Below are 13,251 nucleotides of genomic sequence, written 5' to 3' on the forward strand. Positions count from 1 at the left end.
CATGTATGTATGTTTGTTTGGTTGGTTGGTTTTTTTTTGTTTTTTTTTGTTTTGTTTTGTTTTTTCGAGACAGGGTTTCCCTGTAGTTTCTAGAGCCTGTCCTGGAACTAGCTCTTGTAGACCAGGCTGGCCTCGAAATCAGAGATCCGCCTGCCTCTGCCTCCCGAGTGCTGGGATTAAAGGTGTGCTCCACCACCGCCCGGCATGTATGTATGTTTCTTGAGATACTTTCCAGCTTTTTTTTTCTTTTTTTTTTTTTTTTTGGTTTTTCGAGACAGGGTTTCTCTGTGGCTTTGGAGCCTGTCCTGGAACTAGCTCTTGTAGACCAGGCTGGTCTCGAACTCACAGAGATCCGCCTGCCTCTGCCTCCCGAGTGCTGGGATTAAAGGCGTGCGCCACCATCACCCGGCCACTTTCCAGCTTTTTAATATTTAGATACATTTAAGTACAATGTCTTTATTGCCCACATTTGAGATCAGGCACATTCACGCTGGTATGGGCTTTAGATGATACTAATCTGTGGTCATCCTGGTATCCTAAATATTTGCAAATCTTCATTTATTTGTGTTTATAGGCCCTTGTTCACAGTGTACTATGTCTTTGTGTGCTTGTTCATTTTTGTGTGCTTTTCCACTTTGAAAATTATTTGTAGGTCTAATCTAAGAATTAGGTTGTAGTGTCCTTGGCAGGTATTCAGTGGTATTAGCTTTGCTTTTTTTCCTTTTCCCACAACATTTGTTTATAGTGTGGAAGTCACTCTAACAACAGGATTCCTAGAGGAAGGCATCGTGATGTTTTTAAAAAGTAACTGGAGATTAATGGCTTGATAGGAATGGCTATTTAGAGGAATATTTGTATACTTTTGTGTTTTTAATGGCTTTTTAAGAGCCTTTGAGGAATAATAATGCAAGTTGTCACTGATTGGATCATGTTATTAATATGTTTCTAGTATGTGTAACTTAATGATAAATTTGCTGTTTACTAAATTAGTCTTTGTCAGACTGTGAGTTGTTGAATAGGGCTAAAGTTCCATAGCTCTGCTTAGAGGAGTGTGTTTGTTGTAGGGAGGGATAGGAGTGTCCCGAGTAACAGAATTGTTTAAACAAAGAGATAAATCATCTAATGTACTCATCATGTCAGAATGTTTTTTTTCATGAGTATGTGGTCACATATACTACATGTTCAAACTGTTTCTGTATTTTAGAGTTAATAATTTTAATCAGAACTATAAAGGGTTAGAAAAAAAGCATTCCTGAATGTCTCTTTATATTCTTCTAATTGGCATCTATATGTGATTCCAACTGATTGACATACATCATTAATGCATCTTTCTGACTCCATCTTTTAGGAATTACCTATAGGCTTTGTATTGGCTTGCCCAGTAATGTTATTGTTTTCATCATGTGGGATCTCGTTCAAGAAAGGGACCCTTCCTGTATCAATTGATGACTATTAATTCAGAATGTAAAATGGTAAATTCTTGAATGTTGGTTGTCTTCAGGGTTGATGACCAGCCTTCAAATAACTGACCAAATTCAGAGCCCACCTTGCCCATTCTGGCTTACTAATTTTCAACATAGAAATACGGTTATCCTGTCCTGATACCTGTCATCCATTTCATTAATAAAATAATCACTAATGTTGTTTTGGGTGCTTAGTCATAGCATAATACACGTTTCATTTTACACCCCCTTTCTTACTTACAGTAGACCCAAATGATTTGTACATCGTAGAACCCCTCAAGTTCTCTCCAGAGAAAAAGGTAATACTCTTTTTCTTTTGAAGTCTTTTGTAAGCTGTGCTTTAGTAAATAAAAGACAGATACTGAAAATGTTAATATTTTATTTCTTGGCATAATGTTTATTTTAATTTTTATTTTCCTTTTTAATTGTTTTGGGCGATTTTGTTGTTTTTACATTTATTTAGGGTGTGAAGGCCAGATGATGATAACTTGGAGAAGTCAGTTCTCCACCCTGTGAGTTATCAGCAACCAGTGACTTTACCTGCTAAGCCATCTTGCTAGCCCTGCTTTTTGGTTTTTTTTTGTTTGTTTGTTTGTTTTTTGAGACAAGCTCTCACTCGCACTGTAGTGTGACTATAATATGTAGTGTGACTATAATATGTAGTGTGACTATAATATGTAGTGTGACTATAATATGTAGTGTGACTATAATATGTAGCCTTGGCTGGCATCAACCTCACTGCAGTCCTCCTGCCTCTATCCCTACTGCAAGGGCTGAATAATAGATGTGAGTGAGACATCATACCCAACCATAATGATAATTTTCTTTCTTTTTTTCCCCCCTTGGTTTTGTTTGTTTAAGATAAAGTCTTATGTATCACAGTATGGCCTCAAACTTGCTACATGCCTGAGAATCTGATTCTCTGTCTTCACCTTTGAATTCAGATGCTAAGTTACAGACATCCTGATTATCACCATATTTTATACAGTATTCAGGATCAAACCTGGAGTTTCATTCCTACTGTACAAGCACTTTACTAACGGAATTGTCTTCTCAGTTCCCATACATTTGTTTTCAGTTGTGATAATGGTATAAATAATATCTAGAGAGGTCATCAAACTGTAGCCTATTTTCTACATTATAGGAGCCAATAAGTATTTTTAAAAGATTACAAAGTAAAAATCAAGAATATATTAATGAGACGTTTAAGAGGCCTGTGATGCCTAAATTATTATTATCCAACCATTTAGAGAAGAAAAGTGCTGATCCTTAGGTGAAAGTCATTATTTACTGAGCTTCTGATGCATACCAGGTACAGTGCAAGACTGTTGTGTACATTGGTGCTAACAACCCCATCTTAAAAGTTTCAGACTGGTTTACTTAGATGTCTCATTAGATAGTAGGCAATGTTTATGGTCTTGAGATTTTTCCACCTTGGCTATAAAGCTTGATTTTCTTTTTAACCTCTCAAATTACATAACATTTGATTAGCAATAATTGACTATAGATAATAAAATTTCTAATTAGTGCGAAGTAGGTTACAGTTTGATTCTGCCTTTGATACTTTGTTTTGTAACCTAGGCAGGGAGCCACATCTCTAAAGCTTGATTTTTTTTCATGTAGGAGCCAAAAACAAATCTTTCAAGGTTAACATATAAAATATACAAGGAAGTAACTTGTGTATCATCTGACACATAGAGGTCTTCAGATGTCAGTTGTCTCTAAGTCTGTATGCATAAGTGACTATAAGCTGTTGGAACTTTGAATTGAAGTAGCATTTACAAACTGGGATGTCAGTGATTCCATCTATTCACAACAGGAGAGTGGTGTGTGTGTGTAAAACACTGCTTTGCTTCTCATAGGCAGTAGTATCTCATATCTAATAAGAAGGAATAATTTCTGTGCTTTTTTTATTTCTGTTATAGAAGAAACGTTGCAAGTACAAAACGGAAAAAATTGAGACCATAAAGCCTGCAGATCCATTGCACTCTATAGCCAATGGAGACATAAAAGGAAGAAAGCCCTTTACGAACCAGAGAGATTTTTCTAATATGGGAGAAGTTTATCACTCTTCTTACAAGGGCCCTCCATCTGAGGGAAGCTCAGAAACTTCATCACAGTCAGAAGAGTCCTATTTTTGTGGCATTTCAGCTTGTACAAGTCTGTGCAATGGACAGACCCAAAAGACAAAAACTGAGAAGAGGGCTTTAAAACGAAGGCGGTCTAAAGTCCAAGACCAAGGAAAATTAATAAAAGCTCTTATACAGACTAAGTCGGGGTCATTGCCGAGCCTGCATGACATAATCAAAGGAAACAAGGAGATCACCGTAGGAGCGTTTGGTGTTACTGCAGTCTCGGGACATATCTAAAAGGAACTGGACATTTGTACTGAAGACTTTTTTTTGTTGTTCTTTGGAGAACAGCCTGTGGTATTTGAAGGGTTTAGGGGAGGGGTAAAATATTGGGGAAAGTATTCAAAAATTATGTTTTTTGCCTTTTTAGAAAGGAAACAGGATTGTGTCAATCTTGGCTGATGAACTACAGTTTTGCAAGACTGATCTCTCCCTATAAAGATGATAGACATTTTATAAAGATGTTTTTTTCACAGATAATTAATTACTGGGACAAAAGTAATTTGGAAGCCCAGTTCTTTGGGTGGGATAGGAATGAAAGCCTAAACCTCTTCCTTCAGCTTGGTTCCTATTTCTTGCACCTTCCCATATTTATGTGCCTTTTGTCTATTTATAATGCCACTGGAAGAGGAGGGAGGATTTTTTTGTCATTTGATTTGTTTTGTAACTTTATTAGGTTTTTGAAGCTGCAAACACTACAAGGCTTTAAGGTGGTCCATGTCTGAAGCTCAGCAGTGTGGGTCATTTGCATAAAGATCCTAAAGACTTGCCAACTTAGAGTTGCTCAGCAGTCTCACTGGAAATAAACACCTTCTGAAATTTTCTTAAATCCTTTTCCATAAAAGGTGATGATTCATTTTTGCTTTCATTGAATTTAGTTGGATTGGGTTATTTGTTTTCCTGAGTTATTAACTCAGTGAAATGGTAAGATATTTTCTTGGAAATGACAGATACCAGAAAACAAATTTATTATAAATTCACCTTTCAACACACTTAACTACTTGTGATGATTTTTTTACATTGTATTCTAAATGTTCACAGCAAACACGAATCCTCCAAATGTTCACATCACCAAGACCCAGGTTTCCCATGGCCCAGTCACTGCCATTGTATATAGTCACAGAAGCAGCCAGTGAGTGTGTCAGGCCTTACTCAGTTAAATTGGTTAAGTCTAACAGGATTATGATTCCTTGATGCTTGCTTTTGTTGGCTACAATGTGCAGATGTGTGTGTGTGTGTGTGTGTGTGTGTGTGTGTGTGTGTTTGGTGTCAGCGTCTGTCTCTGTTGGTCCCTTCTTCCCTTAAGAAATTGGCGGTGTCTGAGTATATTGGTTTCTTGATGTGATTGTACAGAGATGAGTGAAAGTGAAATGTGTTTCTTTCTGAGAGAATTGACCATTTTGTGTTGTAAAATTAAGTTATAACTTATTGAGCACTTTCGTTAATAATTGTTTTTTAATTTGTCTAATACCTTTCTTGGTATTGTTTGTAATGTGATTTATTTAAAGCCTTTTTTTGTTTTAAGTTGCTGCTTTAGGTTAACAGTATGTTTTAGGAGATGAACTTTCCCCCCTTCCTGTCTGCACAATTAGCTATTCAAAGCAACAGGGCCTGAAGGTACAGCAGGTTCTTGAAAAGAAATCCAGATGAGAGCCAAGCTAGAGTGGTAAGTCACACTGTTGTGTGTTGTGAAGAGGGTTTTAAATATGTAACTACAAAGCTGTAGTACCACTAGAAACTGTGAATTTCCAAATAAATCTGAACACTCGTCTTTATTAATTATTGACTCTTCTGTCCTTTAAAAGATTGCACACATGCCGGGCGGTGGTGGCGCACGCCTTTAATCCCAGCACTCTGGAGGCAGAGGCAGGCGGATATCTGAGTTCGAGGCCAACCTGGTCTACAAGAGCTAGTTCCAGGACAGGCTCTAGAAACTACAGGGAAACCCTGTCTCTAAAAACAAACAAACAAACAAACAAAAAGATTGCACACATTTATCACTCATAGATTTAAGCTGGTCTTTGTTTTTGTTTGCCATCTTTTAGGCTCACATTTCAGGCAACCATAATGTACCACTTAACATTAATGTTTCACTTAAACATTATGTTCCCTAATAATCATAGTTCACCTTTTCAAACACTAAAATTATGGTTCTAATAATAAGATGCATTATCTACCCAGAGAATTAAAATTTTAATCTACATTTTCTTTCTCTTTCAGAGTATTACTACACATAAGAGGGAAAACAATAACCCAAATCTTTAATAAGTGGAAATTATTGCCAGCAGCAGATTTGTGTCTGGTAAAAAGCAGCAATCAAAATCCATGGGTTGTAAAATCCTAACATTTGAATTACTGCTGGATTTTTGAAGTATTTGTAGCACTTTTGGATTTTAAATTTTGGAACTGAGGATGCCTACCCAGCATATATAATTAACAGAATCTAAAAAAATCTTCAAAATTCGAGGCACGTCTCCCAAGTGGTTTACACAAGACATACTCAAACCCTTATGTAAATCTTAAAGATTTTCAACATTCCCTAGTAACCAACCTTATTTTATTTGTGGTGCTAAGTAAGGTATTAAACCAAAATGAAATTTACTGAACTCAAGCAAAGTCAGTTCTTTGAGTTCTTAAAAATATCTGTTGAGGGTTTTTTGTGCATTTGATTTGAGGAATTATATAGTTTTTACAAAGCTTGTGCAGAAGTACAACATTTTCTCCCTCGTGCTGTCTCACCTAGTTCTCCCCCCAGCATGTCTTCTCCCCAGCAGCATCCAAGTCCCAGTGCCTACCTTGTGTCAGTCATATGCACACAGGAGCAGGCATAAGACAGATGTAAACCTGTATTTGTTTACCTAGACTAATGGTCCAATTTAAACCCACAGTAAATAATATAACTTAGAAATAGTTCTTTTTAAACTATATTTTATAAAATAGGTATTAAGAACCTGACATGCTTTTATTCTACTGTAATCTGAGAAATTTTGAAACTATGGAAAAGTGCCATAACCCATATTTAGCAGTTATTTTCAGTTTTCTTTATGTTTATATATGTATGTCTGTGCATATATATATATACATATATGGACATATATGTAATGTATATTATGGGTATATGGTATGTTTGTATATGTAAGACATTTGGTAGATGTGCTGAGGGACATATTGGTACATCATAACCCTTCATTTTGGATAACTTCATGTGTTTTCTAGAATAAAGATATTCACCTTACATGACTATATTATTCAGGATTCTCTAGAGTAACAGAATTTATTAAATGAGTCTTTATATTTAAAAAGGGATTTCTTAGAATGATTTACAGGTTGTGGTCCAGCTAATCCAACAATGGTTGCTTATGAACAGAAGTTCAAGAATACAATAGTTCTTCAGTCCATGAAGCTGAATGTCTCAGCTGGTTTTCAGTATATGCTGGAATCCTGAAGATGATTCTCTAATGCCAGTGAAGGGAATGGACTTGTTAGCAAGGCAAAAACAAAAACAAAGGCAAAACAAAAGATTCCTTATATTCCAGAAGAAAGCATGACCCAAGTTAGAGGTGAGTCTTCCTACCTCCAAAGATTTAAGATATATCTGCCCACTTCATATCAAGTAGAGTTCTCTCACAGGTATGCTCCTCCATTTTGGGGTTTTAGTTAATTCCAGATGTAGTCAAGTTGACAAACAAGAATAGCCATCACAAGTCAATCCTTTGACAGTTTGGCATACAATCATATATCCTTGTGATTAATTTCCAAATGAAAACAATAACAAGGTCATAATTACACCTAAATTGATATAACTATTCCACATATCATTGCATACGAATTATATATTTAACCAAGTCATAATTACACCTAACATGATATAACTGTCCCTCATATAACCACAAATGCATTATAAATTTAAACTAGGTGACAATGTCCCTTGAGGGAACATAATTTTAATATATAAAATATAACCATTGATATTCTTGTAACTGACATTACATCACATGATAAGGAAAGAAAACACAAGTATCTGTACCAATGCATTCTTAATACACCAGAAACACTCATTTAAATTATAATCCTTGTTTCTACAACTGATCATGTGGGCTTAGCTGATATTTATAACTACCTTCCTCTACTACTTGGGTTTATGCAGTTTACACCATATTTCTCTAGCTTTCATGGTACCTGTGAATGTAATTCCATAGTAGCTACAGCTAGCCACAGCTTCATGTGACCAGTGTGATGTGACCTATGTACCAGATGGGTTCTTTGCAAAGAAAAATTCTGCTTAGAATTCTGTTTTGATCGTTCCCTTAGAGCAGTGGTGTAGTGATGTTTCATTTGTATTTTAATAAATAAAGCTTGCCTGAAGATCAGAAAAGTAAAGCAGCCAAGCCACTAGAGAGCTCTTACCTCTATAAAATCTTCAGACTGAAGAGAGTGAGTTCCTGTCTTACCCTGCCTTATATTCCTCTCTAGTGCTAAGAATAAAGGCGTGCATCACCACTGCCTGGCCTCTATGACTAATTAGTGTGGCTGCTGGGATATAGGGTACCACCACAGACAAATCCAAGTACGAGCTGATGCCCTCAGTCAGGGTGGTGACTGCTCAGTGGTGTCTGACCTCCAGTTGTCTGTGAAAGCCTTCCTGTACTGTAGTGAGGAGCTGCAGGCAGGGCCTGCTTTTCATCCTGCCCGGCTCCCAGCCACCGACTAGCTTATGCCCCGAAGTAACAACACACAAATTGTATTCTTTTAAACACTGCCTGGCCCATTATTTTCAGCCTCTTACTCACATCTTGACTAACCCATATCTAATAATCTGTGTAGCACCACAAGCAGTGTCTTACCGGGAAATATTCAGCATGTCTGAGCTGGTGGCTAGCTTCATCGCATCTCAACCCTGAGCAGAGGCATGGCGGTCTGTCTAACTTAGGAGAGGCGTAGCATCTGACTGAGCCCTCTACCTCACTTCCTTCTTCCTGTTCTGTCTACTCCGCCCACCTAAGGGCTGGCCAATCAAATGGACCAGGCAGTTTCTTTATTAGCCAATGGGAATCCTCCATCACTGTACTTTTCACTTCACTCTCCTCTTGGGAAAACGTCTCACTCTTCATCCTTTAGCAGAAAAGACTAGTCGTGCCACGCAGTGGTTCCCAGCTTTCCTAATGCTGTGATCCCTTAGTACAATTTCTTATTTTGTGGTGACCCCGACCATGAAATTATTTTCGTTGCTACTTCATAACTAATTTTGCTACTGTTACGAATTTAATATAAATATCTGTGTTTTCCCAGGGTCTTAGGTGATCTCTTCATTGTGTCATGACCCACAAGTTGAAAACCACTGTCTTAGAGGATCTGCCAGGTTTAGTTTTGATTTTAAGATGTATTTTCATTTGTGTGTGTGTAGGTGTGTGTAGGAGAGGGTATGCAGAGGCCAGAAGAGGCATTTGGATCCTGGTGCTGGAATTGCAGGTAATTGTGAGCCATGCAGTGTGTGAACTAAGAACCAATTCTTGGTCTTTTTGAGTGGTCTTAATTGCTGAACCATCTCTCCAGCCTCTGCCTGATCCAGAATTCATTCTCCTGTGCTCACTGTTTTAATGACTGATGTGTAATTATATAACTCTAAAATGTTTGTGGTAGTCTATATCCAAATGAATATATTTATATTAAGAATTACTTTGTCAAATTCTTAAGACTTTATTTTGAACTTTTGTTTTAATTAAAATATAAAAATCAATATGTAGAGAAATGTTTATTTCAAAATGTTCAAGTCTTTTTCAAGCTATGTAATTATCAGGATTGCTGTAATATGCAATTCTCATTATTGTTGCCTTTATGAATGAGGTGCTTCAAATATATTTTCCAATAATTTTTGATAATATGAAAAAAGACAGGTGTTATTTAAACATTTTATTACTTTACTTGATTACGTTTTTTTCTTCTGTTGATTCTTTTCCATGTAGTCTACCCACATCACATTTCTCTCATTTCTATGCCTTTACCTATTTTCCTTTGGCTTTTGCTTCACATTTTTTGGGACTTGACAAATAATGCTAAGCAATAGGATGCTAGTAGGCATCATTTTCCTATGTATAAATTAGAAATTTTACAGTGGTTTGTAATTAATATTAGTGGTTAGTTTCAGATACACTCTTGATATTTGGGTGCAGTGGCTCATGATAGAATAGTAACGCCTGGGTAGGCTTATGGAGGAAAACGACTGTGGGTTTGAGGTGAGCCTGGACTACAGAGACCCTGCCAAAAAGCAAAACAACAACAAAAATTACTTCATTATTTTGTTGAAGATTCTTTCTTAGTTTGGAATACATGGTAGATTTTATTAAAAATGTTTTGAGCATCAAGCAAGTTAGCACTTTTCCCGTGATCTCTCTTGTGAAATGAATTATTTACAGTGTTTACAGAGAGGTTATCCAGTACCAAGTCATCCTTCATATTAGTTAGAGAAATCAACTTGGATTTTGAATCTACTATTGTATATTGGCTCTGTATTAGTTGACTAGGGTAAGTTTTTTTTTTTTTTTTTTTTTTTTTGGTTTTTCGAGACAGTGTTTCCCTGTAGTTTCTAGAGCCTGTCCTGGAACTAGCTCTTGTAGACCAGGCTGGCCTCGAACTCAGAGATCCGCCTGCCTCTGCCTCCCTAGTGCTGGGATTAAAGGCGTGCGCCACCACTGCCCGGCAAATTAAATCTGAAACCTCAATGGATTAACACATGAAATCTGTTTGTCATTTATATAATGTCTGATAGAGCCTGGTGGGCTTTCTCTGTTGTCTTAAGACTCCGGAACACTCAGTCTCAAAAACTTGGGCAAAAATGGAAGAGTGGGCACAGGGACAGCACACCTGTTTGAGAACCTCAAATGTGGGATGAAATGTTGTTTATATTCATATTTCAGTGCTGAAGCCACTGACATTGCCCCAAATTAAGCAAACCTGGGAGATCTCCTGTTTCTCTGCCCCAATATGTTTTGCAGTAACTTTGAATAGTATAAGGGAAAGGCAGAGGTTTGATTTAATCATTTTAAAGAATTTGCTGAATTCTATTCAGTGGGAGGCAGTGTGGTAAGCAGGCTCTGAAGCATTTCCAGTCATCCCTCTTCTGATTTCTGTGGAAAGCTTTGATGCTGGTATCCATGCCACAGTTTGCTCAGGTGCTGCTCTGGGCATATTTTCCCAGTTAAAGTTTATGTTGCATCTTCAACATGTTCTTTCCTTACTTTTTTCTCCATGGGTTATTAGACACTTCCCTTATTCCCACCTTTTAAGAGAAAGGGCACGTTCAGAACTGGTTCTTGTGCCTGTTTACATTCTTTTTGGTGTAATAGGAGACTGCATTGGTTTCCTAGCTGCCCAAACCCAAATAATCACACAGAAACTATAAAACTGCAACACTGTTATTTATATCTTAAGCCATTTCTATTTATGTATCACTTGAGCTTGTGGCCTACTGGTAAGATTCTGGTGTCTTTCTCTTTTGGTAGCTACAGGGTATCTCCTGACTCCACCTTCTTTCTCCCTGCATTCAGTTTAGTCCCATCCTGTCCCTCCCCACCTAGCTCTATTCTGCCCTGCCATAGGCCAGAGCAGCTTCTTTACTAACCAATGGTAATAAAACATTCAAGCATACGGAGAGGAATCACACATCAGTTTGGCATTTCACTTTACCTTTTAGGATATGTTTATCTTAAGATTATGACTTAATTTATCTCCCAAGCTCTTACCCTTTAGCTGGTATTATGGCCTAGTGTTTTCCTTTGAACTAGTAATTATTTTACTGCCTATACTGATTATTCTGAACTAGTGAAATATATAATTGTTTTTAATTCCATTATTCAGGAATTACTGTGGGCTTACTTTCTGTTTTTATCTATATTAGTTTTAGGGGCTTTATTTTTGAGAATGCAGTATCATGTACTTCATGGCCACTATCTCCTGGGACATGCTCTGTCTATGGATGTAGTAATAAATTTGGAAATCTCAAAAAGTAGCCTGCATGACAAAGATGCACATCCTACCTTCTGATTAGTATTCTGTCTGAGCCCTGGGGCATATAATACATGAGTTATAAGGTACATTTTAGTCTTTATCTTTTCTTTACATACGCCTGTTTCTTGATTTACCTTATCTCTCCTCCCCTCACATGTACGGTGGGTCTTCACACATCAATAATCAAGTCAAGAAATGAGGAGCCTGGTGGTGGAGGTGCATGCCTTTAATTTCAGCCCTCAGGAAACAGAGTCAGGCAGAATCTCTGTGAGTTTGAGGCCCAGCTGGTCTACAAAGTAAGTTCCAGGATAGCCAGGGCTATTATGCAGAGAAACCCTGTATCGAGAAATAAAAATCAACTAAGAAAAAAATAAAGAAATGAGGAATCGGGGAAATCCCCAGTGGCTCTCCTTTCAGTTCTTTCCAGATCCAATAACAGCCAAATATAACCAGCAGAACTGTCTCTAGCCTTTCTCTGCTCCTTTAGGCAGCCTAATGGAGAGAGCCCAGCTAAACCCCTGCCAGAAAGCTCTTGTGTGGGATTGGTGTTTCATCTTCAGAAAATGTTCATTCTTGGCACACAAACTCTGGGAATGCTGTCCAACGCAGTAGCAAACCCTACATTCATATTATGGGGGTAGTTAGCAGGAAGCCTTTAAACTTTCTAGTGGAGCTGGTGCTAGCTCTCATATGGTAACTCTTTTAAACTGATTCATACACTATTTTCACTAAGAAATGAAATTCTATGTTTGAAAAGTCCTGTGAGTCTGCATCACCATTTTATTAATGTTTATGGAAGAGGCACTAGTATAATTAAAAGGGCGCCCATTGTGCTGAATGTAAAGAAATGAATTCTCTTCAGCATTGTCACTGAGGGGTACGATCACTTTATCCACTTCTCTAAGACCAATACAGACACACACACACTTCCACAGGTAATTAAGTGTGATAATGTTCCTTGAGTTTGTAATCTGACTTCAGCACAATTTTATAGGTCTCAGGGCTTTTTCTCTAACAGCAAAGTATTAGCGATCTTTTATTGTTTGGCCCATATCCAAACATTTCTTCTATAGGTCAGCTTAATCTTCACAATCCAGTAATTCAGCTGTAATATACAGAGCTCTGTGAGGGATCCAGAAGGTTCAGGCTGTGCTAGATAATATGTTACTCCATGGTGGAGCCACAGAAAAGAAACCAAGGCTTAATTGTTCCCCAGTCTTGGTCTGGGCCTGCTCTATCCCCCATAAGAATTTCTCAGGCAAGTCCTTAAAGGTATATATGCTTATGGATGTGATGTATGACTTTCGAGGAAAACAATTGCATAGCTTTCAAATGAGAAATAGGTGCACATTTAGAGAAAAAAAAGTTCTAACCCCCGTCTCTGCGAACATGAGTGTGTTCTGTTTAGTTGTATGTTTCATGACAGTTTGCTTATATGTCAGTATACTTTTCCTGGTTACAAAAGTGAGGTGGAAGCCCAGAACAATATGAAGATTGGTATAATTCAGTCAATTCCTGACTCCTAGTTAAAATGTGTTTGGAAAACCCCTGCATTTGCATTTAAGAGGCTTCCTCAAGACCAGTGAAGATGCTTTAGGGTGGCAGAGTGGTTTTAAGCGTCTGTTATATGCTCCAGACACAGTCTTTAACTT

General features: G+C 37.5%; 1 protein-coding gene across 4 annotated transcripts in view; it reads left to right on the top strand.

The window, feature by feature from the left end:
• The window catches only part of Suco (SUN domain containing ossification factor), a 65,183-nt gene extending 59,809 nt beyond the window's left edge, over positions 1-5,374 (top strand). For all 4 annotated transcript variants that reach the window (XM_038349046.2, XM_038349049.2, XM_038349048.2 and 1 more), the window contains 2 exons: positions 1,707-1,762; positions 3,389-5,374. In XM_038349046.2, the coding sequence (XP_038204974.1) occupies positions 1,707-1,762; positions 3,389-3,832 (500 nt within the window). In that variant the 3' untranslated portion in view covers positions 3,833-5,374. The remainder of the gene's footprint in view (positions 1-1,706; positions 1,763-3,388) is intronic.
• The last annotated feature ends 7,877 nt before the right edge of the window (positions 5,375-13,251 follow it).

Source organism: Arvicola amphibius, chromosome 12 (genome assembly GCF_903992535.2).
Source record: "Arvicola amphibius chromosome 12, mArvAmp1.2, whole genome shotgun sequence".
NCBI classification, from domain to species: Eukaryota; Metazoa; Chordata; class Mammalia; order Rodentia; family Cricetidae; genus Arvicola; species Arvicola amphibius.